A 27,396-nucleotide genomic window follows, 5' to 3' on the forward strand; every position below is an offset into this window, starting at 1 on the left:
GTTTGAGTATGCGAAAAATACCGTATGTCGCGCGATCGTTTGAACGTGTTCAAAATCGAAATCGCCCATACCAGTTAATACCAGATCTTATATGCGGCACGTGATCCGTTTATTGCATCAGCAATAATCCGCACGAGATGCTCAAAGCTGGCTAATGCGCTCGCTTGTCTTTCGAATCTTTCGATCTTTCTCAATTCGGCGATAATCACTTTCTGCTTGAACGCTGAATCGCAGGTGTTTGTCACTGTGCATTCGAATCGTTTTGATCACCCTCGTTGCACACAAAAAGTGTAAGAAAGTCGTGAAGTTCGAGTGATTTTATTACAGGCACTTATATCGCGTTAGCCGGATTTAAAGCAGCATACGATGTTATTTCGGCCAGTCACCGCTAGTTGTTTCATGCGATAACGACTCGGCAACCATTATTATATTACGTCGGCAAACCGACCTTTGTTTTGTTTGCTCTTTCGGCCTGCTGTATTCTGTGAAAAAACAGCCCAATGTTCTAAGTTGTGCGTCTTTGCGATGAGATTTCGTGTGACAAGCTATGAACCAGGGTGTAAATGAAAATTGTGACGCACATCGGTATGAAATCATCCAAGCAATTCTTGACACACGTGTATGAAAAATTTCGTAGCAAAAGTTACGCCGATAACCGCGATAATATGCTTCCAAGAAATTCTTTCCAATCGCGTAATTTTTACTCAGGAAATGAGAAAGTAAGTTTTTACTACCGGTTCAAGTTTCCTCAAAGTATACGTTCTGTTAATTGATATCCGAGCAGCTAATACGATGCTATAAATTCACAGACGTCGCTTTCAGGCTTAATCTTCCGTTACAAGTAAGATGGAAAATTTTCCACGGATTAAGTTTCCCAAGGCGAACAAGATAAGAAGCGCAGCTGCATCGCCGTCAAATATCCGAAGAATCACTGGTCAGACCGGTATTCGGTAAGAAAACGACTTGTCTCGTATCTTTCCGAATCATTGATGCCGGATGAATATTGTACATTGATATATTCTGGCTAAAATTGTTCGCCGAATGGAGATTTTTAAACTTCAAGGAAGTGGGAGGAACGAATACTCGTGACCCAGGTGACGTAACGATAAGCTTGGAATTCGCGTGCCTGGTGATCGCAATAGACTCGACGACGAAGATTTCCGTATAATCTTGAGACACTCATCGGCATTACCGAAATAAAAAGTTTGTTAGTAGGTACGTACTGTTGGAGCAAATAAAAAAACCTGCAACGCCCTGAATTTATCAACGGTTCGATTTTTAATCAGCCAGCAGATCGTTGATTCATTAACGGTACCGCCATTCGCGAAAAAGTGTACAAGCTTTAATTACATGTTTACTCTTTCACCGATGAAGATCGAGTCTATTATATGGTCGTGGCGTCATAATTATTTGAATTTTTATATACATTGACTCAGAGTGTAAGGTGGGTATAAAGTATGGGTATACGTTTTTGGCTCGGATTCTCACCGCGTCATTGTATGCTAATTGTAAGTAATCAAAATGTGTACATGTTGTTTCGTTGGATAAAAATTTTCATTCGTTGATATACTCCGACTGAACGAAATTACAGTTGCGGTAGAAATATAATTCGCAAAGAAATGTGTGAGAAAGATACAATCGTCACATGTGAATAACGGTGCAGCAAACTTGTTATTTTCCAGAATTTGAAATGCATATAATTAAGGTAATCGTTTGTAATAATTAGCACCCTATGCCTTGTATGAGAGGGACAAAAGAACGAGAGATATTTTTTTCGCCAAACGAGGTCTAATCGTCTTCGAATTCAAATAATTACCAGCTGTGCATACCACATTATAAGCGGGGAACGTTCTTGGATTATGCGCGTGTACCATAATAAAATATCTGACGATATCTTTCATTGCTTGTACTTCCGATCGTAAGTGTTGGGTTATTATTTACACGTTATGACGACGCGCGACGCCTCAATCGTGAATACCTTCAACATGTGTCATTAAAGTCCTATGATTTATTTGTTTCATATTGAAGAATGAGTAAAAACTACCGTAATTTTCGTCACGTGTACTTTGTATTATATATTTAATTTTTTTTTAATAAAGTGATACCATGTCTGTGATTTTCGGAATATTGCGGTATCTTGTAATAAATTTTATTCGAGCTCAAACTTCTGGAGTAAATGTAGCCGCTTGAAGATATCAAGATGTCATTGGCCCCTTTCAGTCGCTTATTTCTTGGGAATCAAGGTGTAGGTCATGTTTAATCTTTTGCGGTAGACGTTAAAAATTTATAGTCTCAGGGTTAATTGTAATTTTATCTCAAACTTACGACTGCAATGTATACACGTTTCAAAGAAAAACAAAAAATAGAACACTCGCAATTTTAATTTAACCGTAAATATAATCATATATATACATACAATAACGACGAATTCAAAGGTATCTTCCGTACAAAGAATTTCGCCACGCTGCTTCCTTCGCATTATACTTTCGCAAGTTTGAGCTTTCTCTCTATCAACGACGTTGTCTACTTGCACAGCCATGAGTATTGTTAGCCTCTCAGCCCTCGTTTGCATTATCCTATCCGCGAGTGCACTTGACGCAGCAGGAAACGCTTTGACAATTAACGTTGAAGTACAGTCAGACAAGTCATATCCATATACGTAGGTGTTAATGCATGTCGACGAAACAGGAAATTGGAAACCGAAAGTCGATGTAGCTGCGAAGAATTTGTTCCTGTGAGTTACGGAGTCTCGCATCGGTATACTTTTCAAATAATTTCAATTTTATCGTGCCATTCATCTAGATTAGGTATCTGTTTATTTACCGATCATTGTTATATCTTCGCGGATAATGATCATCCTTGTACTAATTGTAAAAGGCGCGTAGTGCAGGTAAATCCCATGACGATCACACTTGTCACGTTTATTAACCATCGGAGAAACAGGGGAACAAGTGGACTGATCCGCGAGTTCAATTTAACCTTATTACGAATATTTTCTTTACAAGTACAACTTGTCGATAATTGATTGAAAAAAGTAGTGCGTAATCAAACTTCGTTAATAAATTGTCCGCCACTTTCATGACTTGTACGTAATTGATTTTGAATTAACCATAGATTGTTTTTTCAATAATTCATGAAATCACAGGTTTAATCTTATAAATCGTAAGAAAAAAAGGAAAAAAAATTATTGAGTAATCCATCGACCAATTGATATCTAAACGTTTTATTGATAACACATTAAGTCGCTTCGAGAATGAGCAAAGTTTACATGTAATATATTCACGCCCGCATGTTTTTCTCATGCTCGTTTCACTTTGTTCCTCCTGCAGCTGTTATCAATTGTACGATGCTTATTTACCACTTAAAGACAAATATTTTTGAACGCGTTAAGCTTTCGAAATAATATTATTTCGTTCTGGTTTTATTTGGAAATTTGAACAGCCTGTTTCCGCCGCAATCGTACAACCGCCATGCTTGCTCTGGCCAAAGTGCTTTGATTTCCAGGCTGTCAGATGAAAAGCATATTACAGTGACGACGTATAGCGTATGCGAGCCTATCTTAGACGGATGAAACGCGAACTTGAAGCGCAGACTGACGACAATTATTTTTTTCTTCTTCTTCATTTTACCAACAAACTCTGTCCTCGTGAATTACGTATCTAACAATAAATTCCGACACTTGACGCATTGTGTTGCAACGTGATTCCTACCACTCGTATAACACGGACAATTGATGTTCTCATTTAGCCGAGGTCATGCTCACTCAGAAGACGAAAAAATGCGTAAGTAGGCGGAGAAGAGACCATCGTCAGACGGAAGATTCGGCGTTAAGGGGTCATGTCGGGTCATGGATCTAAAGAACGGACAAATATTGGGACAAATCCTTTCCTCCGGTTGATTATTTTTTCAAACAATTGAGACTGCGAGTCATATGATTTGTCTGTTTTTTTTCTTTTCAATACTACACATGAGTAAAAAAAATATTTGGCACAATACTGCCAAGTATCAATGAGAGATTATGTTATTAAGTATCAGCGTCTTGATTACGTGTAACATGTCAGCAACGTGACCGATTAATGATCGCTTTGAGACTAACGGTACAGAGCTCACGTTGATTTTTCTGTATTTCTCTCGAGACGTTTCAGATTTTTGAACAGTGTCGACAAACATAATTAAAAACCGGTTGAATAACATGTTTAGACGGCTAGATTCACGTGCGAATAATAAGTCGGGACAAACGACCGTTGTCACTTGTACACAAATTGGTGTGGGATTTTTAAATTTAATAATTAACAACGTCGAGAGCGTTTTAAAATGGAACGTACGACTGACTCTCGGAATATCGCACCGCAGATGTTTGTTGGTTGGCCTATAAAACTTAAGTTTAGACAGGTTATCTTGTCTAGTCTTTCCTTGAAATTCCAACTCCAGATTAAACACATTTTTTCTTTCCATTATTTTTCTCACAATCAAACGCCTCTGGGGTTATCATCGTAGGTAAGCGAGATATCCGAATATCTAATATCTTGTAGTTCTAATCAGGCTTCACCCCAGAATTCCAACTCTCTTTTTGTCTCACCTATTTGCCTCTTCTTATCTCGACATTATTTCCACTAGTGTAGGACCATAAAAAATGACACGATCATAACCAAACGATACGAGCTGATCAGCAGTAAATAACAATCTGCACGTAATACGATGACCTATAAATAAAGCCCGATTGATAATAAGAAATACTCTAAAAAATATGCACATATATTTTCGACCAGATACGTAAGACTGCGCGAAAAGTTGGAAAAAAAAAAAAAAAATAAACTCATACTCAAGACGCAAACGTGTCAGTAAGGTCTTGGAAATCAACACTGGAATTTCGTGTATAATATTTATCAAGCTATTCGGTCTACGAAAATCGTTATCAATTTTCCATCAACCGCTATATATGTGATAAAAAGTAAGGTGTTAGGTAGACGCCGAGATTTTCGTGAGATAATTTCGCAGCTTATTTACGCTGTACGAAAACCCTGGGCGTCGTTTAGATCGGAGATACTACAGTCACGTATCTACGTGTTTATGTAAAAGAATCTGTTTCAGAATCTGTGACCTTATAGAAAAAGCTTCAACCTATTGAAGCGATAAAAATATTAGGATCCTGCCGGGATTTGACCAACTAAAAAAGCGAAAATGACCCGATTTTTAGCCGTTCCAAATTATTTGGTGCATATTTCGGTTTTCAACCATAAATCGTCTCGGGTTCAAGGACAGTACCGAACATGGAGTTCAACGAATTTATGAAGTTATCTGGATCCAGTGTCGCGTGGGCGAAGACGTCTATTTGCTCGATAGACGACGTCGTTGGCATCATTCCCAGCATCATTATTGGGACCCCGCAAGTTCGCGACCTTTGCTCATTTCCACGAAACTGTGCAACGCTTAACACCAAGATGCGCGATTCTCGTGCCAAATGCGCTACAACTTTACACATTTATTTATCTTTCCGATGCCAACATTTTTTTCGTGTTCATGTCATTATGTCACAAGCGGAAGAGAGAATACTCTTCATGGTCTGCAAGCTCTGGTAAGTACGCAAAATTTTTCAATCGAAGCAGCAAAACGATTTTTCGATACTTGGGAGGTTTTTGTCCCATGGTGGACGTTTTACTCACGCATATAATCGATGATCAATATTATCGTTTTCACAGATCAGCGAATCTTTTTTTTTTCACCCGGTAATGTAATACCCGATGCCGTGTTCGAATCGAGCTTATCAATTCGAACCTTGAACACACGACCAATATTCCGTTATTGCAGATGAAATCTGTAAAGTATTTCGCCGCTGCAAGAGATAAATCGCGGTATTGCCGAGATTAAACGTTTTTTAATGAGACAGATAACACCAAATGATTCTCGCGAATATCATTGGAACCGAAACAAAACGAGTTCCGATACAGATTTGGGGTAGAGATTAAGCTCACTGCCAGAAATGGGCGTCTCTCTAAAATCGAGATCTTGAATTAGTGTTCGTTACACTTTCATAGAGTAATGCGACCTACATTATATCTTGATACGTCGTAATTTTCACGCGACGAGGAACTTTGCACGCTATATATTTATAATCGGGTCTGCGATCACCTAACGTCAGCGAATTGTTGTAAAAACATCTCAAACGGTAGAATTTTTGCGAAAACTGTGTCAGTTTTTTGAAAAATATCGTTTCCTTTCCTCGTTTCACTGTTCGTCTGTTATTTTATCATCTCAGACGTTGAGTTTTTCAGAGTTAAATATGCAGTTAATACGTAATACGAGGCCATATTTGCATCATCATTTGTCGAGTGAATTCGTACGATATTTGTCTTAGAGCCCAATGGCGATTTATTATCAGCCGAAAATGAATCGTGGTAATGCAAATTCCCGATGAGCGAATGGAGGAGTTTTGGTCATCCTGACAGAGACGAATCTGATAAGAACTACGCTATCACCTGGTCAGGATCAAACTTGCATACGTGAAAATGAGGTATCCTGGTATATTCTTACACCGAATGGCGATGTAAGATTTGTGAGATGAGTTTATTTGCCGTGTGAACTTCCGCTTTCGAAGTACATAATCATTTTCTGTTAAATAATAAATAATCCAAATATTCAGTTGCGTTTGAACGGACTAAAAACAAACTTTATATTCAACCTTCACGGCGATTGTCGTGATAACGTTTCCATTGTGAATCAACGTTTTTGCATCAGCACAAGAATGCTTATCCTCAAATCCTCCACAGTTCTCAGCCTCAATGACCTTAATTCTCGTCGTATTAGTACAGCTTCGATTTTTAATTAAATTTAATTAACGCCTGAGGCACGAAGTCTTATCTAATTACCAAAACGTTGAATCTTTATACCGCAGCATATTTGTTTTGTCGAGCAAGATTTCAAGCGCCGACTGATGCCTTCGGGAAATAATAAAAATTCCAACAGATCTATTTCTAGATATTTTCATAAAGAGCTCTTGTTCTACCTGCGGCGCCAAAAACCTATCATCGTTGCGGCCGAAAAGAAGACTGTGTGCCGGTTTATGCGAGACACGCGGCTGTGTAACGCGTATAGTTTTAAGTAGTTTTTAGGAAGCGTGTATTTTTTGGCAAGCTTGCGTGAGAAGCTTATAGCTAATGAGTATGCAGAGCAGTCGTTGTTCCATAATTCCAAAATCAATCTTCGCCATCCGTACCGTCGGTTATTTATCGAGGATACGTTATTCGAAAAGAAAAATTCCTCCTGAATTCCATTTTATCTCGTTCAATAACATTGGTCATATTTTATCAGTCTGCAGCGCAGATTTAGTTTTTGAAAACACGATTCCTCGAGATGCGTGATTTGGCATTTACAAAAGCAAACGATTATATCGCGCTAAAATTATAGCAATTTTTTCACCCGCTGCAAGATTTCTACAACATGTTGAGAAGTAGGTGTAATGCTGGATAAATAATTTTCTTCTGTTCTTACTGTATTATATATTTAGTGCAGTTCTGAATTGTACGCCTACTGGGTCTAAAAAGTCGTTATTTGTTCATTGCACATTGTGAAAATGGCTTTGAGCCAAAATTTTCAGATTTACGGTGGCAGACAAAGTCTCATAAATAACAAAACAAAACAGTGCATTTTAGAATATATTTTATACCTAGCTATACACAATTTTTTTCCATTTTTATTTCTAACTACGTATGAACAGAGCACGGGCTTGTAACAAAGTTTAATTACTGGAATTTTCCATTTCTAAAGATCCCCGGTATACAGAAATTCATCTCTCCATTCCCACGCAATTTTACGAATAATGACTACACGCACAAAATAGAGATAGAAATAAAATAACTCAGGAATGATTATAGGTTATAAGATTGGAAAAAAATGCCAGGAACTGGATAATATTTTGTAAATCATGACGAAAATAGAATCGTTATAGTTGACCCACGATTTAAAGTAAAACGCGTTAAGAAATAGAGAAGCTAAATCTGTGAAATTACCGATCACCATCTCATATTGCAATCCCTGAATTTTCAAATCGTTTAAATCATCTCAAATTACTGAAAATCACGAGAATCCAATTAAGTAATTAGAATCATTATGCATCCCCATTAATCGTAAGCTCTAGAATTCTACCGTTTTCAACGTCCTGGTTCTTCAAGTTTACGAATCGTCGCTGGTTTTATCGATTATTTACATGCTCTCTAAATTTGTATCAGTGAAAATTCACTGATTCCCAGTTATAAGTATACGACTGGAAAAAAACAGTGCATACGCACCGACGATGCAGAGACTTTTCACTGATATCTCACTGATTTCCAGTGTATATGTACTGATTTTCTTCAGTGGTATACTTATATAACTGATTCACATTTAGAGAATGGGCTTGATATCGTAAAATATGAGAGTCGCTGCTATCGCCGATCCTAAAAGTTCAGCGGATGCAGTTTCGAAACTTATACTAATGAAAACTGGCTAATATTCGACCATAAAAAAAAGAAACAGACCGTTTACACAGTATCACAAATTTGCTGACCACCGACGCTGATCAGCCCAAAAATAGCAAACGCAGTTGGCAGTTTTTCACGACCAAACTTAATGGCAAAAGTCTCAAGCTCACGCGATGAAACGACACAAAGATGTCACGAATGTGACGCAGTGAAAATTGGAGGAACGTGGAGTTTTTTTTTTTCCGTCGACGTCACCGACGCCCTTTCTTCGTCCGTCGCTGCGACTGCGCATCTTTTAATGTTGACAGAGACGACGTCAAGTCTTTCGGAGGACTTCGAAAATAGCCAATGGCTGTTGGCAACTTACTTGCCTGTACGGATATCGTGCAACGTTCGCTGCCGTCCAAGATTCTTGGCTATTAACTCGCCGCGGACACAAGGTCCGTTTTATAAACAACTCGCGGTGTGCTTTTTCTTTCGCTCGGTTTCGATATCGTCGAATTTTCTCGATCTCGAGACTCGCTCCAACAAATACAAATTTTATTCACCACCCACCTATTGAGAACAGTGTTCTCACAGTTTTACGCAAAACTGCAAGTTTCCATCTACATTCGTGCAAAATCAAGATTATCATCCTTATCGTAACATCTCGTTTCGATCGCCGCCGACTACTTGGTCCTGATTAACATGGTCGAAGCTTGAAATAGTGTTAGAAAATATTTACGAAGAGTCAAATACGGGGTCACTGAACTAGAACAAGAAAAAAAAAACAACATTTCATCGAGTTCCTCACGATTGACATAACGATCAACTACGTAATTATTTTTCCTGTCACACGTGAAATTTTCTTAAAAAACAAAATTCTTATTGGCTCGTAGATTTGACGACTCCCGAAAGCTGTGTTTGCCTATTTTTACCAGCGTTTATGCTTAGCCGATTATTTTCAACAGAAATAGCGAGGACTTCCGTCTTTACTGCGCAGTGTTAAATTTTTTATCTCTATGATGGAAAAATCCAGTCTGCATGACGAGAGTTTGGATATAACAGTTATTTCAATTACGAAAGAATAAAACAAAAACAGCAACAATGAAAGAAGAATCGCATTGCAGATAATAACCACGGGAATTGATTAGAATAATTCAACAGTCATGCGAACGATGCAGGTTAATTCAAGAGAACGAGAAAAAAGGGAAGTATCCAGGATTACCTTAATAACAAATCGCCAATGTACGTATCAATGCCGATGTTCGATAGTATTGCGTCATTATTGTTTTTACGGCCGGATCTATAATATCTCACGCGTGTATCATCGATTATAATAAAATCTTCAGATAATGCTGATCGTTAAATACTGTTCGCGCTTAAATAATTCCGTACGGTCATTATCATTTGTATGACGTCGGTAGGATGGTATTAAACGTGATTTTTTTAATGGAATTATGTATTATATAAAAATTCGATGTATCTAAATTACTCGCACAGACAGGTCTTGCGTGATAAATAAATGATAAAAAAAAAAAAAAAAAAAAAAAAAAAAACGGGAATGAAGTTTATTATATCTATGTTTTTTCATTCATTCTATTAATTCAAATTGAACTGAAAACAAGAATAGGAAAAAAATAAGCATTGCGGTCGGAATGAGGTCCCCGGAAACGCGCTCGTTTTACGGAATAACAATAGGAAACACGATCGGGAGTGCTAATTTGCCGCGAAGGACGATAAGCCTACTGGCACGAAAGACCCACAATTCGTTTGACTGCAGAAACGATCTGATTACGATGCCCTCGATGCACATTTTGTTTCAACGATTTTTATTGGTATAGAATGAATGGAGGTAAAAAATATCAAAATATCAGTAAATAAAAGGGTCACAATATCTGTTTCATAAAAGTTTGAAATGTCTAAATGTAACTTGAAGAAAACCAAAATTAGAAACATCAGAATAAACGAGAACATAATAAGCCAAATATAAAATCGTTAGAATTATAAACTTTTGATTTTCTGTAGCCTACCTTTCTATACTTTAACTTCTGTATGTTTCAACTTTCTACCTTTAAGAATCATCCATTAAACAGATTTACGCACAACGATTTACAGGTATACGCACAACTGATTCATATTTAGAGATTATTTTCTAATCTTTCTACGTTCATAACCCCATCCAAGAGACGAAGTGACCATGTTTTTAGTACTACCGATAACCCCGCGGCATGACGCGACCGAATTTCGCACATGATCCCTGATTATCATTCTTGAGCTCGTATTGAAATTGACCGCTGTCAAAATTGGCGATCAACCAGGTTATTGTACGGGACGTATATCGTGTTTGAAGAGAGTGTGTTCGACTTGACAGGCGACTTTACGGATGGCGGATTAAGTAAGCTGACAGCTCAAGCGCCTATTCGCGAGTGATAGCATATCGCGATATCGCGATGTAGCAGGCACTTCACTTTCGGTAGATTCTCATCTCAAGATACAGTCACTACGAAGTGAAAAGTTCGATGGCCCGGAATATTGGAAAGATTTTAGTATTTCCTTCCATCACAGTGACTCGCGAAGCTGCAAAAAACAAATGCAGTTTGTCCGAGTCTGGGATAACGAAGCCGTGATTTTTATAAATAAATATAATCAGTGAGAGCGTGACACGATTATCACTAAATTGAAAGCTAGTCTCGCGATTTGTCCACTGGAAGCTCGTATCGAAGACCTTCTATAAATCAATAAATCTCAATTGGCACGTATGTATAAACGGCGGTATTATTTCATCCCACAAAACTAACGCGACAGTCGTGCGATAATATTCACTGTCAACAAAAACTTATCTCTCTGCTCGACAATACACGTGACGAGTGAGAATGAAGCTTTACAATACAAGTTGGACCAACTAAGTACCGAGCAGTAAGCTATAAAAGCTGTAAACATTGAACGGCAAACAATTTACTGTACACCTCGTGATTAACTTATATGCATGTATAATACCTGACACCTTTTATTTTCGCAAAATATTTTCACACCCGTGTACAATGGCAAATCTTTACAAGTATAAGACAAGTGCTATCGCATTTTAGACTTATATATAGCATCCAATAAAATGTTATTATCTTAGAAAAAATTACCGAGGCATTCCCCGCATGTAAAAAATTTGCGTATAGGTACATATATACAGTAAAACGATAAGAATTTACGGTGATGGAGTCTATTTTTTACCATCCGTTTAACGTTCGCACTTTTAACTGATGACACGTGACGTAGATTTTTGCGAAGTATAATAGAAACACGTGAGTAGATGTATCGTCTTCGATTGACCAAAACCCGATCACGAAACTTGACCCACAATCAGGGACACGGACTACGACTTTTACTCCGAGTCCGCTAATATAAACGGATGAAAAACACAAAGAAAAGAGAACATGGCGACAACGCGATGTATGTCGACGATGTAGACGGATGTACATTCTGCGCTACTCGTAGGTATTATGCAGGTGGCGAACGGGCGAGAAAGTCTTTCACCGTGAGTCTCGCGTCTAGACATAATTGTGCGTGCAGGTGAGATTATCGTGTAGTTTTCAAAGGTGTGCACCGTGATGACGTATAGATTATACGCGTTATTCTACGCAGTCTGAAATCACTTTCATTTGCGTAGGGTCCGATCGCCAATGACGTTCTTGCAATCGATGTAAAAGAATAACTGTTCACCTTGCTTTTTGGATAGGAAGAAGCGAAGGCGGTTGCGGGACTCGGTCTTTGAAAGAAAAAAAAAATCGATTAATCCTTGCGGGAACGACCGCAGAAGCGTGAATATATAATGCTTGTGGTGAATAATTCCGATAAGGAGACAATTATTGGCAACAAATTGGTTTCATATAAGTATCTGATACAAGAAGGATGCCTAATAAATATTTCCGAGATGAAACCTGTAACACTTTTAACTTCTCAGCGAAAAATTTAATCAGTTCAATGTACAAAAAAATTACTATACTATTTTGCTTTTCGACCAGTGAGAACTGAACAAACAATTGTCTTGGACAATATTTTGTCGAAAAAATTAGAAAAGAAAAAATAAATCTCCAGACTACCAGGTATATTGCTTTTGGCGAAAGGTCGTAGAATTTTGTTAAATTCGCATACCGTGCGAAAAGCAACTGACTGGAAAATCGATAGCATGTATATGTAAGTATTATCATGAAGGTGACTTGGGATGGATTAAGTATAGAAGCACCGGATAGCTTAAGCCACTTAATCTCAAGCAGTCGTGTATTGTCCACAGTGCACAGAAAGCAAAATATTATGGATATTACGTCTCCTATCGTGAATATATGGACGCCACTTTTTTCAACTTAAATATAGAACAATTATGCCAAGATTTAGAAATCCGATAACAAAAGTTACACAACTAAAGAGTTGCATTATGGTTAAATAGATCCACCACGATTGATGTAGATTTGACTCCAACAAAGTGTTATCCATATATCCACCACAAAAGATGCAAAAACTACGCACTTACATTTTTTTCCGTATGACATTCCAGGTTCAATTTGTAAAGAAGCTGTGATAAATTTCCACAGCGATTTTCCAACCTGGACAATAAATTGTTATAAAATGCTGCGTACGTTTTATGAAAAGAAATGTAATCTATCAGTACGACTCCGAGTCGATTGTCATGTGACGTGAGTCAATGCTCGATTTCATTTTCAAAACTTATGTGTTTACCAAGATTTCTTCGCGATAAGCAGAGGAATGCGGCTAACAGACGATAGGAATGAACTGAGATACACAGTGAAGATTCGAATTGCATTCGTAGATTAATCACCACAATGTTTCGTATCGCATTGTCATATTGAATAAAAAGAAAGTTGATTATTCATGCGAATAAAGTTTTATTTTGTGCAATAATGCTTTTTCTTCAAGGTACGCTTTCGTATTGAATTTTACGAATTTGAACGTTTCGATGAAAACTTTCATGATTCGATATAACGTAAGGTTAGAAAAAAACACTGCCAAAACCGAATAAAATCACGACCGACATGGATGAATCTTCGGATTGACGGTGCAAGCATTTCATGTGAAATCATTTCCTTAGCTTCGATTCCGCACGTGTGGCTAAAATAATTATTGCGAGTCCATAATCAAAGCTTATAATATTATATATACAGCTTGAGCCTGTGCATATAGAGTCACGGTTACCGTCTATAGAATTTAAACAGCGGATAATTTGACCATGACAAGCGTTCGCCAATGTCAAGTAGCCAGCCGGTCGAGGCTGACGGATATAATAAGTTTTGGAAATCGGTGGTATGCATATTACATATATGTAATAAGTACATAAACCTCTATGTAAGTGATTTTAAGTGTATACGGAATTTCTTTCGCGATTCGGTAATAAAAATACGAAAGTTTTTACTTCGGTTGAACGAGCTGTCGTTGAAATATATATGTACACGTGCACATTCTATTCACATCACGAGCACCAATTTATCCTGTATTTAAATGCCTTTCAGTCACGTTATACTTTCATCGCTGATCTTGATATTAACGTTGAAATTCTTCTGTTGAAAAATTACGTACTGGCGTTCTTCGATCTTCAATTTCGTTCATCGAGGTTTGGTACGCATTTATATATCCAAAACCAAAAACTCTGACAAACGTATATATACATATATACATGTATACATTGGTGTAATAAATTTGCGGTTAGGCGTTTATACCGTACACATTTAGCATGAGACAAATTACGTGTACGGTTTATTCTCAAACGATGCATATGATTCGTATAACAAAAGACGAAAATAGAGTTCACGTTTGGACGTTAAAAGATGAATAGACCGTCCGACGTTCTAGACCAGGCGGAGAGAAAGGTTGTGAAAAGTAATGTACAGGTGTAACAGCTCAAATCGAACCGCAATAAATTCGCGCGTACGTTTGTATGAACCTGAGAGCCAAATTCGCGCAGCCAAAAAGAACAAGAAAAAAAGAAAACCGCGACGCATGTTTCTTCGATCTAAAATTACAATCGTCTAGCAAGCTGACAGGGTGCTAACTGCTGCCGACCGGCGAGTTGTGGGTGCGGTCTTTTCGCCCTAATTTTAACGATTGCTAACTGACCGTCGCGTCGGAGGAAAAGAGAGAGTGGAATAGGGAACCAGGGGACGGAAAAAAAGTTGCAGACGATTTATTAATTTGCCGTTTTCAAATTGTTCTATGATTGCAATTAGTTGAACGCGAGCGGTGGTTTAACTACTCGTGGATAATTGAGCGTGTCTCCTCAGTCATGACATTGAAAAATTTGTCTACATAAAAGATACATCTGCTTCCTAACCCAAAGAGCTATTTTTCGGCACGGACAGTTTAACGTTATTACACGGGCAAGGTGAGCGAAGCGGTTCGAAGCATATTGCAGCGGTATTTACTTGTATCCGACGTTAACGTAATTAAAAATTCACGCACGCGTGTATATCTGCGATACTTTGACAGGGAAGTTCTCTCTAACAATAAACTCCACGTCTGTGCACCAGCTGGTTTAGACCTGAAAATCATTATAGAATGACGAAAAGCGTTCGAGCGCATCGCGTTCCGGCAAAATGCGAAATTATCTTTCAATCTTTCAACGTATTCTAAAACGTAGCTATTAACCGACCGGTTCACCTTGTCGACTAAAAATCACGTTATGCAACTGGACGTTGGGGAATAAACTAGATACGGCCGGTTGTTTATTTATGCGCTGGAAAATATCAGTGTAGTAGACGAACCTGGGTTAAATAAGGACGTGAATAATCGACAGTGAGAAAAAATATCGTCAAATAGCGCCAGGCGCCTTGGAGACTCGACTTATACACAGATTCGTTGTTCGGAATTTGGTTTACGGCCAAGTCTGCGTCGTCTCGCCGTTTCATCTCAGGCACGTGACTTGAAAAGGTGAAGATACGTCACTGCGTTACACGCAACGTTTACTCTGTCAGCCGCGTTGCGTTACGGTTAATTTGGTATAAAAAAACAACTAAGTCCGTAGCACTTCGTCTGCCATGCCCGCTCACATATTTGCAATTTTTTCAAACATCGCGGATATTAAGTGTCGATGTATAAAACTTTTGTTTCGTCATACGAAACATAGCCACCGAAGGATATGAGGATATCTCAGTTTGGAAATTCCCGAAAATAGCCTTTTTTCGAAATTTCAACGTCGATGAGGTAGCGGTATAAAAAATTTTCAGCCCAGCCCAGCCCTTTTGCGTCAGCTATTTACTAGAGAAAAAGTTCAAGAATTTCGAAGAAGAGCGAAATCTAATAAAAGACCCTCTTCTGAACCGCCCTAATATGCAATATACAAAGTATGTATCAATCAGCCGATAAAATTGTATAAAACAAAACGTTATCACCTGCAATCACATGTAATTTGATTACAAATATACTCACAATCACTTTGAATACGGAACAACAAATATATAATAGCAATAGTAATAATAATAAAAATAATTCTCGAAACGTTATTCCGCGAATCTCAATCGCCTTAGGGTATTTTTATATTTCAATTTATTGTCAGCCATTGCTGCTGCAGGCTAGCTTTGATCACTATTTAGAGACACCGAAGCTGCTCTCGCTTCGTCTACTAAATACGGCTGCAGTGATCACCGCTCATCCGTGAGCTTTTCACTCTCAACTTTTCACCGAAGGCGTTGAAGCCAAGTTTTTTTTTCCCACTAAATTTTCCTTAAGATTGATAAGCTGCGGTTTGTGAAATTCGAAATCTTTAAAGCATCATTTTTTATTTGCAAATGCCAAATCTTTCATACGTAAAAACTAAAGCAGAAAAAACATTTTGTGTTGTCATCAATTATACTGCTAAATTCAACTTGACGCATTGAACGCACGTTTTTTTTTTGGAATATAAATTTGGCGATGGACAAAAAGAAAGGCGAGTTATTCAACTACTGATTAAATTTAGTAAATTCATACGATGGACAAGAGTAATTAGATCCATGTAGGTATGTATAATTCCCCGTTCCTTGGAACGTGCGGTGCGGATAAAATCAGGTCTACCTGACGCAAAGTTTGTGGCAGGGATGAAATTTGAGGCGGAGGATTTCAGTAACGTGGCGCCATCTCTACCAGACTTTGAGGACGGTAAAATTGGATCTAGATTATACCTACCTTTGGGAAATAGGCATAACTCGGCTGAACGAAAATGGAATTTATTTTTTTACCACTTTCCAATTACTATATCATTTATTGGCGTAAATGGCACCTGCGCTTTTTGAGATTCTCATTCAGAATTCAATGCAGTCTATAGTGTACGCACGAATTAGTGAACATGATTGAAAGAAATTCGACTTGCAACTTGAATATTGCTGCATGAAATTGTGTGTGCAGTGTCTCCTTCAATTCGCTTCATTATCGTTTAATGACATTATGCCAGTCGCATTTTATACTGTCGTAAAAATTTCAACTTCAAGTAAGTGTACCATTTATTGACCATGTCCCAAATTATTGACCTTTTTTGGTTTTATCTGTTTCATCCTTAGTTCTAAAATTACCAAAAAAATTAATTTGTATCGTCTAACTCTCTAGCAATTGGTTTTTCGTCGTCAAATAATTCACTATTTGCGATGTAATTTATAATTTTGGAAAATAAAAGGGTGAATAATTGTGACTAAACATGTTGATAGGTGGTATACTCTTGACTTAACAATGACACGTCACAGACGGATATAACCCCAATGCCAATTACCATCGATTTCAGAAGGTCTAATAATTTACCATGAACTTACGTGCGATTGCTTTTACAGACCGTGCTCCCATTTTAGGCATTCAAATCTACCCTCGCGCTCTTGAAAATTTAATAACTGATGATTCCTTACCTGAAACAAAAATGACGAAAAAAAACTCATGAGTACAAAGCGATGGAAAAGAAATCGGTATATCTTCAATGTAGGCAAATAGTTTTGGCGTGAAAAAAGTGCGTTGTTAAACATTCTATTGAACGGTGAATTCTTATCTGATTGGCATAAGACGTACAGAAATTTTTGTCTATGAACTGCCCATGGACTTCTTTAATTGTACAGTGCAAGGCCGCAATTTAGTGTCAATCCGATACGTCGTCGAAACAAAATTTACATGTACGCATAGGCATGTAGTTGCATAACTACCTACAAGGTCGCGGTGGCTTCCAGAGTCGCAAGCAGTTTTTATTACAGATCTTATTCACTCTTTCGGGCTCAATTAATATATGAGGTGAAACTTTTGCACGAGATTTATGAGAGAAAAACAGCGTGGGAAAAAACTACTATAAAATAGAACAATAAACACAATGCAAAACATCTGCTCGATAGTTTCGTGGCGAAATATCGCCCGTACTTCCGAACCCACGAAATTGCTCGATCCCTTTCAAATTTCACGTAAAACACGACCATTGTTGAGTGGAATTCTTTGTGTCCAGACAGGCGCGCTGTCAATTGACGGATAAAGCTCACCTTGCATTCCTGTCACACATCACGCAATTACAAATATCCATTCTTGTACAATTTTTTACCGCGTATCAAATCGAACGAATTAAAAATATGACAAAACCGTCCTTACGTACGTTTTTTACTTGAAATTATCACAAAACAGTAGACAAACGACGATGTCAGAGTCGAGCTATCGAACAAGTTTCACAGTTTATCATATCATTGTAAAAGATGGATTAGCAAACAAATAAATGGTTCTCCTCCGATTTGGAAAGAACAAAAGATCGGAATGAAATTGCGTCACTTAACGTCCTGAGGTTTTTGCTCTCACACATGTAGGCGGATTTGCACAAACACGTACGATACGAGCAAGATCCAGAACCTGGTACAACGTGTTAGCGAGCTTGAGGTATTGAGGTTGTCAGTGTCAGAAGATACGGATCTCCATAAAGATGATATAGATAGATACGGCGATAGCGAAGAGATACGACTTCGCCGACTGAGGCCGCGTATTCTTAACGACACTGCATGTACAACGGCTAATTTCCCGTATCAGATTAAGGTATGTAATCGGAGATATGGGAGTGTCGATAATTCGCAATTCGCCGCGTATGACCGAACACGCGTGAAAGATGAGCAGCAAACTTCTCGCTTCAAAGTCGACCGAGTTATTATTATGCAAGCACTCATCGTCTCGCGAAGGCGTGTAAAGTTATCTTTCCTTATTGACGTTTATCGCCCACGTGCAGCCCATTAAATTTCTCAAGCGGTGGACTTGCTTTTATTTACACCGCGAGGTACCTTCAATGCATCTCATCCAGCTTCTTTCCATAAATTCTCATGACCGTCTCACGCGGTAACGTGATTCGAGACCGAAGTTGTTACAAATCGTTACTCACTTCGGCTTTATATACCGTGCAGAACCGAACGTGTCGTTGATTGAAAATTATTTGACAGGTGCATGTTTCGCGTATAATCCATATTATGCACGATGTTTTTGATAGGCAGAAGTAATTATTATGGGTTGGGTGTAATCAGCGCGACGAGACTCAACCCTGGCACGGAATCCTCGAGTAAATCTATTCGCCACACCTCGTGATTCAACAGCTAATATTTCGGGCAGGAAAACGTGAATCGAATTTTATTGCAAGCATGCTGAGGCGTCACTACAATGTACAACGTAGTAGCTTCGATATTGCCCTGATTCTGCTATGCACCTACCGCCGTTAAAATAACTAGAATAACGCGATAATCGAACAATTTTAAACATCAAATGGTGAAATATGCCATATCTTGGATCAACTTTACGTATCCGCCGATACACCTTTCAATGAAAATCATGTCATGTTTTCTACCTTTTCAATACAATTTACCAAAAAAGGTTGCGAGCCGACGAAGAGAAATCAATTCAACGTTAAGTGCGTATACAGTATGTGTATAATAAATTGATTACCGCAAGAGATCTGTGCCATGCGTGAGAGTTGATGATACAGTTTTGGAAAGTGAAACACAGCTCAGCGTTTGTCGCAACACGTTTCAATTCGTACGGCATAAATCTCCTGGAGCGATAAACGACGCGGCGAGTAAACCGAATGGCCAGCCACATGGTTCAAGATAGATAGGTATACAATTACTTCTACAACGTATATGATGATAATTAGATGCCGAATTTCGATTAGCCGTATGTCAACGGACAGTTGACAGCATCTCCTTCATCGTTCAAGCAATAAATAACCCGACGATGGTTATCTCGAGATTGCGTCCCTTTTGCCGACTTGCCAATGTGACGACGTTTCAAAACATTTTTCACACTGTTCGTTTTGTTGGCTCGTAGTTACGTGGCGTCGCAGCAATAATGCATCAACACTTTCAACGAGGTAGAAGTTTAGTAACGTTATCGTAACGAAACATTGGGGAAAAAAATCATCATTTTCTAAATTTTACAATGATTCGGAAGGAACCAAGATTTGGAAATACGAGTGTGATATGTTCCAAAATCGCTAAATAACGGTTTCTCCTCAGCATGAATCGTTACGATAACGTTACTAACTTCAGTATGATCATTTTCACAGACACTATTCGGCCTATGTTTAAAGTATACGTGTAACCGATGATCAAAGCTTGTCAAGGCTGTAACTCTAAGAGCTTTTCTGTACCAATCTGTGAGAAAAAGCTCACCGCAGGAGGGTAAAGCTATTTACAATCGTAGAGTTATCGATTGAACCAATGTACGACAAGTTATCTATCGTTTCATCAATTTGCTGGTATCGGTCTTCGTCAATAATGTAAAAACGAACTGATTTCCTATTTCCGCTCGGTGTATAACGCGTTATAAATGCCAAATAGCTGTTCGTTGTTAAGATATTCATATTCATGTAATGTTCTGACGCACCTCTGTTGAATGAATAATTATCTGGGAAATCCCGCGGTAATGAAAGGTCATCACAACAAGTTCTGGATGCCGTGAAATTTGTTGATTTTTTTCTCACGAATTATTTTTACCGAGATTAATCGCAGAGAAAATGCCGTTTATTATACGCTGTGCCTCGGTGAGGTCTTGATCGGAACTCAAGATGGGTAGAGCCGTATTTGCGCATCGCAGATGGCCGTGCTAGTCTGCCTGTTGAATAACCAACTAACTAACTAACCATAGTACCTGAAACTAAACGTATTCATAATCGTCTTCTTCAGGCAATGACACCGCGCAAAGTTCAGAATGAAGACTTCGAGGCTGGCGAGAAAAAAAAAAAAAAAAAGAGAAGAGAATCCCCGTCACCATGAGTATACAGGCACATTTTTGCCGTTTCGTACAGACGATGACCACTTGCGAATTGCTCACGGTGTGAAGTCTTAAATCTTACATCGGTGTATATTTATTCAGCAATTAGAATTTTAATACAGGAATATATTTGGTTATTAGAATTTCATTATCCCTCGTCGGTTAAATTTATAAATCTGGTCAAAACAAAACGTGATTATATACCAGTAAGTGATATGCATATGCGAACGCCTGGAGTGACTGTATGCATAAAATTGAAGTATACGGATAAGGTTTAAACGCGCGTATATTCCTCTCTCGAATAGTGCCGAGACAAATATTATTTCATGACTTACGATGGGAATAACCGTAATCCAAGGTTCAAAAGGTCGAGAAAAGCAAATACGTATAGGTATGCAGCCTAGGAACCAACCTCATCGTTATCCTTATATTGATTTACGACATATCCAAACACCCGCGTGTACTAGCTTTAGAATTCACGATGGATTTACCCTCGCCGATCGCTATTGTCTTAAAGGGTATACCTACCTATTAGCTAGAAGCGTTATTCCTTCACATTAGCACGGAATGTAGATGTAGAAATCCGATTGCCGCTGCTAACATGTATTATAAATTTGCACTCCGGAGGATCGGGGACTGACGATGACGCGATTCAATTTATAAAAATGTGTAAGAATAAGTTTCAGCAAAGGACCCAACTTATTTCAATTGTCTGTGAAGTTAGATTGAATTTCACATCGTCGTGATTCTGCTTGGTACAGCTCCAGGTTCAATGATCGATACGCGCTCAATATGTGATTCTCAGTGTTGACCAGACCCGGCAGCCTTCTATTTAAATTCATAAAGATGAATGCCAAGGGTAAAATCACCGCATAGACTGCACGTTCATCCCGCGATCTATAGGGTATCATCAAATCGCTTTCGACCATAAACTGATAATCCGAGTAATGGTCAGCTAACGGGTATTCGCTCTAGTTAATGGGTCGTTTCATTAAGCCACTTAAGGATCCGTCGACTTACATGAGTTGGCGGCGCGTTGTCTGATCCAGTTTTGATACCGAGACTGCTTTGAGTTCACGTGTACGTTGATGCGAATTGGCGATAAAATGAATTGTAATGGTAAAACTGACGGCGACGGTAAACACTAAGAAAAGCTGATCAAAAACGAGCTAAACAAATATCGTGTTCTTCTGGAAATTATTCGTGATTCGTGACAGATTCGTGATTATATCCAGTTTCGATGCGTAGGACAGACGTAACGCGTTGTAATAATCAAACGAACCCTGGAACTGCAAAAGTCCCTGCATTCATCATAAATTCCGCACACGGTTGGTTGTTCCTTGGTTCTATTACTTATCTCCATTATCAACATTAATTGAACTGCAAGCCTTATGGCAAAACTCACGAATCGTGCTTCACCGACCTCTCGGTGTAAATGAAGCGGTATGAAAACTAGTCACGTACGAATATCGTTAACATTGCTAGTCACCCGGGGGTCTAGAGAGGTCGTTAAATCAATCAATCATTTGTTACGAGCTTATAACACAAATTCGTATTTCTCTAACGGTTATAAGACTTATAAGTTTATACGTACTATCGATTACTTACGTTATTTTATCGATATGTCACACCGGTGGAGTTACACGTGAACAATGTAGATTCGCAGGGCGATCGACCCATAAAGTGGCCAGATCCGAACTGTCACCGCATAGTTTGAAAGTCGGATCTGATCGAGTAGGTGATAAATCGACTTTGCACGAATGGAAATGGTGCGATTATCAGTCAGTTCCGCAAATGACAATGGCAATGGCTCTGAAGGGAATTTCGGCAACGCCTAACCTTCGTCGATTCGTGTCCTCGTATGCTGTGTCAAGAGGCGGAGAATTCCGCAGCTGCAGATATGTATGAGTGAATGCAGCGTGTGTGATTGGGGGATGGAGGAAGATGAATATCGTGCTTATTATATACAGCAGACGGACATTACTGTGAGTTTATTTTTATCATTAGCTGCGTTCTTCCTGCGCACATTAATCCTTGACATTATTACAGCGAGATAATTTTGACCATTTCTTGCGTACCCTTTCAATCTCACTGATACGAATCGAAAATTCGTAAAAATCGTTCGATTCTTGACTACATAGACTCAGAAAAGCGAGTAAGTATTCTGTGGCACATTATATATTGCGCAGCACCGCATGTGGCTCTGGGGTTTAGATTTTCCTACTGCACTGACTCACTAGAACATCATTCTAATCTGCAGTTCATTTATTTAAAATGAGTAAGTTGTTATTGCCCACACAGCTCACGATTAGGTTCAAGAACATTCAAATCAGTCAGAATGATAACATTTGTAGTTAAAACGACATTGTATTTTCGGTTAACATTGATAGCATTACAAACACACAATTTTTACTGTTCCATTTTGTATAGATTATATATGAGACATTCCACCTCAAACAGACCTACGTCTGACCCTCACTATCAGCATTATTTTTTTTGGTTAAGTATGGCGTGGAGTGTTTAAAAAAACATGATTCGCCGAGTTTTAGATCTTTCTGATCACAGGTTTGATTTTTAATGAAGGATTATGAAGGATTAGATATCTTGACCATATATCTATTGCAACTAACAATGCATATAAACAATCAAGGGAAAGTTTACCTTGTATAAGAAGAGAATAAACTCTAGTCAGGTATCATAAAATTCAAACAGGAGGGAGATAGTTCTTTGGATTAGGTGACCGAAGACCATTGACAGCTGCTCCAATCGATAAACAATGTAGATATGTAAGATTTTAACACTTAATAAATAAATTAACAGTGTGATATTCCGTGAAGCACAAGTCATAAAGTTAAAAAAGTTAAAAAAGTTAAAAAGACGCCGACCACTATAGTATTGGCATCCTCGTCTCCCAGTTCTCCGTATCAAAAACAATTCAGTCGACCGTTGAACGCAACTAGCAAACAACGACTCCTGGGAAAATCACCAGTAACCCCGAGTGAAGGCAAACAGGGATAGCATGAAGTAGGAACAATAGCAGAGTGGGAAACTCAAATTATGTACCACTTATTGTTAGAGCTAGACAAAGTGTGACATGTGGTCAGTAATAAGGGGTTTGTAGACATTGCTCAGGTGTTCGACATCTTGTCTAAGGTTAACAGAATTTTGAATGTCCTACAATGTTGCACATTTCTAATAATAGGCGTTTGTAGTAATTAGGTTCTTCACAGAGGATGTTTACATTGTCATAATTAAAAGAATGATCATTGTTGATTTTTAATGCTCTCAAAAACAGGAAAACCCGATCGATGGGCTTAAAATTTTTCTCCCTTTTGCGCTTTTGGTTTAGAAGCTACAGGTGAAACAAGTAATTGAAGAGTGAGACAAATATGATTAAACATAAAATTGTATTTTTTAAATGTAAATTTAATTCGATTTTTTCGCCGTTCAATTACTTCTTTCGCCTGTAACTTTTAAATCAAAGCTTGCTCGCTTCGATTTTGGTCTCAAAATTTTTGTTTTTTAACAATGAATTCATAAGAAAAAGTTCTGAATTCAATCGATTGGGTCTATTCATTCGAAAATTGGATTTTCGTGTTTTCGGGAGCAGTAAAAACCAAACCCGTGGTGAAAAAAATCGTAAACTCGGCAACCGATGATTTTTCTTCGCTCTACGCCATACTTAAAAATTAAAAAAATTGTCAGTGGTGAGGTTCGGACGTAGGTTGGTTTGGGACGAAATACCCCATGTATAACATATATACGGTCGGTCGACTGTTAATTACAATTTCATCATACTTGTGGATAAAAATAAATCTCATCCTGATCGTGATTAACGCAATAAATGACGCAGATTTATTTAATGAATCAGTTTCTTTACCACGTGACATGGATACAGACGGCGGCCTGGAAAGCTTAGAGATTCGTGATATACATATCGCAATACTGTCTAGTCCCGCGCTGCAGGCGTGCAATATCACATGATTCGGTTATGTAGCAGAGGACCACGTGCGGCGTTCGAGTCACGTGAAATAAATTATTGCTAAACATTCGACGAGGAGAGATATGGATGGTGTCACCAAAGTTGGCTGACTAACGAGGGGGTCAACGTGCTCGACTACTGATCCCACTTGAGTTGCGTGGGTGGATTAAAAATGTAATTCTCGCTGTGTACGCGAGCCTTTTTCTTTCTTTCCCATTGATTTTTGAAGTAATTATTTTTCAATATCCCTTCCGACAGTCATTTTAATCCATTGATAATTAATCAGCAACTCGAGACGGTTGTATCGCGACGATCGAAAAATGACAATTCTTCAGGTGGAATGAATCTGTTTTTTTTTTTTTTTTTTTTCTCTACAATAATCGAGTCAATAATAAATTAGTAACAAGAGAATATTATCATAAGATACACAAATAAAATTTATCTACCGATTAAACCGGACGCGACGGAAATTTTTTATTCAGTGAAACAAGTTTCTGTTTTTGAAGTGCGGTAATAAAATTTTTTTTTTTATTTGTCCGAAATTCGTCGCGTTTTGCGTCTCCGTGAGATCGAAAGATAAGTTGACATTAGTATTGCAAATGTTGAGACAGTTTTTATACTGGAAGTAAGAGAAAAATATTTCTTTGCAAAACAAATGAACGGATATATAATCAAGGTATTTTGATCCTTGGCAGGGATTGTCTATTCAAAGCACTGCTGTATCGTCTTTTCAATTCATAAAAGAAGCACGTGAAGGTTCCATCATAAATTATTACATACGTCACATGTTACTGGAAAGAATTTGGAGGCTAAATCATAGGTGATGTGACGAATCACATGAAATACCAATGAAATCAAGTATATGCTATGCGTATCCATAAAATCGGCAATATGAAATCGTAACACTCAATTGCCTAAACATAAATGCAAAAAGTGGCTGTGCAGCAACCTAAAAGCTGGAATAAGTCAACATAGGTTTCTGGTAATATACAAGGGAACTCAAAAAAATCGTAAGGGGTGACATTTGGTAAGTTCCGGTCCTTCAAAGGAGGTGCGAGCGTTTGATAATCATTTACGTTGAACAAGTCCGCAAAAATAGAAAAAAAAAAATGTTTGCTCTTCGTTTCTTCTGTACAACTATGTATATATCACGGAGAATCCCTGGAAGTGAATGAGAAATTGAATCGAGATTCGGTAAATTCGAAAGTTGATATGCAATAACGAGTGATATTTTTTGTCTGTCGAAAGAATAAATTATTTTCCAAGAAACGATTATAAAACCCGATTGATTCTGAATTATTCCGCACTTTCTGAAGGCTGACATTATACCTAATATATGTAACGCTCCTCTTCTCAATAGGATCTGTTTACGTATGATTATTAAAAAATATGACGCACTAGATGTACTATAGTTATTATCTCCGTGTACAATTATTGACATAATATTGGATTTTCAACTGGCAATAATTGTTGAAACTCCATAAATTGTTATTTGACAAATAATTGTTTACGACATAGCTTACAGATCAGAATCAGATAGCGTATAACATGTGTGCCAGAACCACACTTGACTCGTGACGATGGTATGCTGACAAACCAGTTTTATTTCAGTAGAAGCAAACTGTTGATACACGTTACATAAAATGCCTTCGTTTCCAACGAATGTTTTCTGCCGCTTCGCAACGCAATGGGCACAATAGCGTGCTGGCCGGGGTTTCTGTATGAATGCTTGTGGTACACATATACACTTACAGAATTTAGAACGAAGTTGAGTGTCTACCTCAAAGGCAAAGGTTTTCGTTTCTTCTTTTTTCACGAAACTTCTTGGGATTGTTTCAAGGTCCAACCGTGACGACTCGGTTTTACGATTTTCATAACGATCAGGTTTTTTTGATTCTTCACCATCAAGGAAGTTGATAAACATCACACCGCGATAAAAGTTCATGCACGCACCTAGTTTTCGTTGAAAATTTTTTTTTCTACATTCGCACCTACGAGTAATATTGGTATATGTTCATAGATTACGACAAAGTGATCGAAACCGTGTGCAGTACGAAATATAGTGAAATTTTCAGAATCAGTGCTTAAGGTATTTACTGCCGATGCAAATGTCTCGTAGTTTCGTCGCCATCTCCGAAAACTCACCATATTTATCGTTTGGAAGCTCAATTAATTTTTCTCGTGCCGTTTCTAACGAATTGAAAGAATAAAAAATTACGTTTCCGCAATCGAAAAATGGAAACAATGTGCGCTTTCTGCAGATGAGAGTTACATTTGAATCGATAAAACAGCTCTCACAAATACAACTCCTGAAAAGAGAAAAATTCCTCTAAAACGTGGGAAATTAAGACTAGCACGAAAAAGAAAGAGAATTATAAAAATTATGGCGCGAGATACCTGCGAAGGATGGTGCGATTTACTGCGGTATTTGCAACAAGACTTCGTTGAAATTTATTACCAGCCGCTGCAGCCATCGCCAATGCGAGGGGAGAGTAAGAGGGAGAAAGAGAAAGAGAGAAGGAGAGGAAGAGAGAGTACGAGGGTCAGTGGACTTGGTCCAGAGCATCCGAGGCACGCACTGTGCAGAAGAGAAAATTGGGATTCAGGGTTTCGGCGCATTGCCAACGGATCGATCTTCGCGAAGACTAATTCGCAAGGTATAACGAGGCGAATTAAACGGAATTTGATTTGGGCGAGTTCGAATAGAGTCCATAATGCGTCAATGTAACTGCATTGATG

The 27,396-nt window shown here is 38.2% G+C and overlaps 1 protein-coding gene across 6 annotated transcripts in view; it reads right to left on the reverse strand.

Annotated features, from left to right (window-relative positions):
* Window positions 1–27,396, reverse strand: part of LOC124214657 (uncharacterized) — a 134,340-nt gene that overhangs the window by 58,513 nt on the left and 48,431 nt on the right. For 2 of the 6 annotated variants that reach the window (XM_069134420.1, XM_069134419.1), the window contains exon 2: window positions 17,219–17,308. The exons of the other annotated variants lie outside the window; for them this stretch is intronic. In XM_069134420.1, the coding sequence (XP_068990521.1) occupies window positions 17,219–17,258 (40 nt within the window). In that variant the 5' untranslated portion in view covers window positions 17,259–17,308. The remainder of the gene's footprint in view (window positions 1–17,218; window positions 17,309–27,396) is intronic. 6 annotated transcript variants of the gene reach the window in all.

This window comes from Neodiprion pinetum, chromosome 3, assembly GCF_021155775.2.
Source record: "Neodiprion pinetum isolate iyNeoPine1 chromosome 3, iyNeoPine1.2, whole genome shotgun sequence".
Classification (NCBI taxonomy): domain Eukaryota; kingdom Metazoa; phylum Arthropoda; class Insecta; order Hymenoptera; family Diprionidae; genus Neodiprion; species Neodiprion pinetum.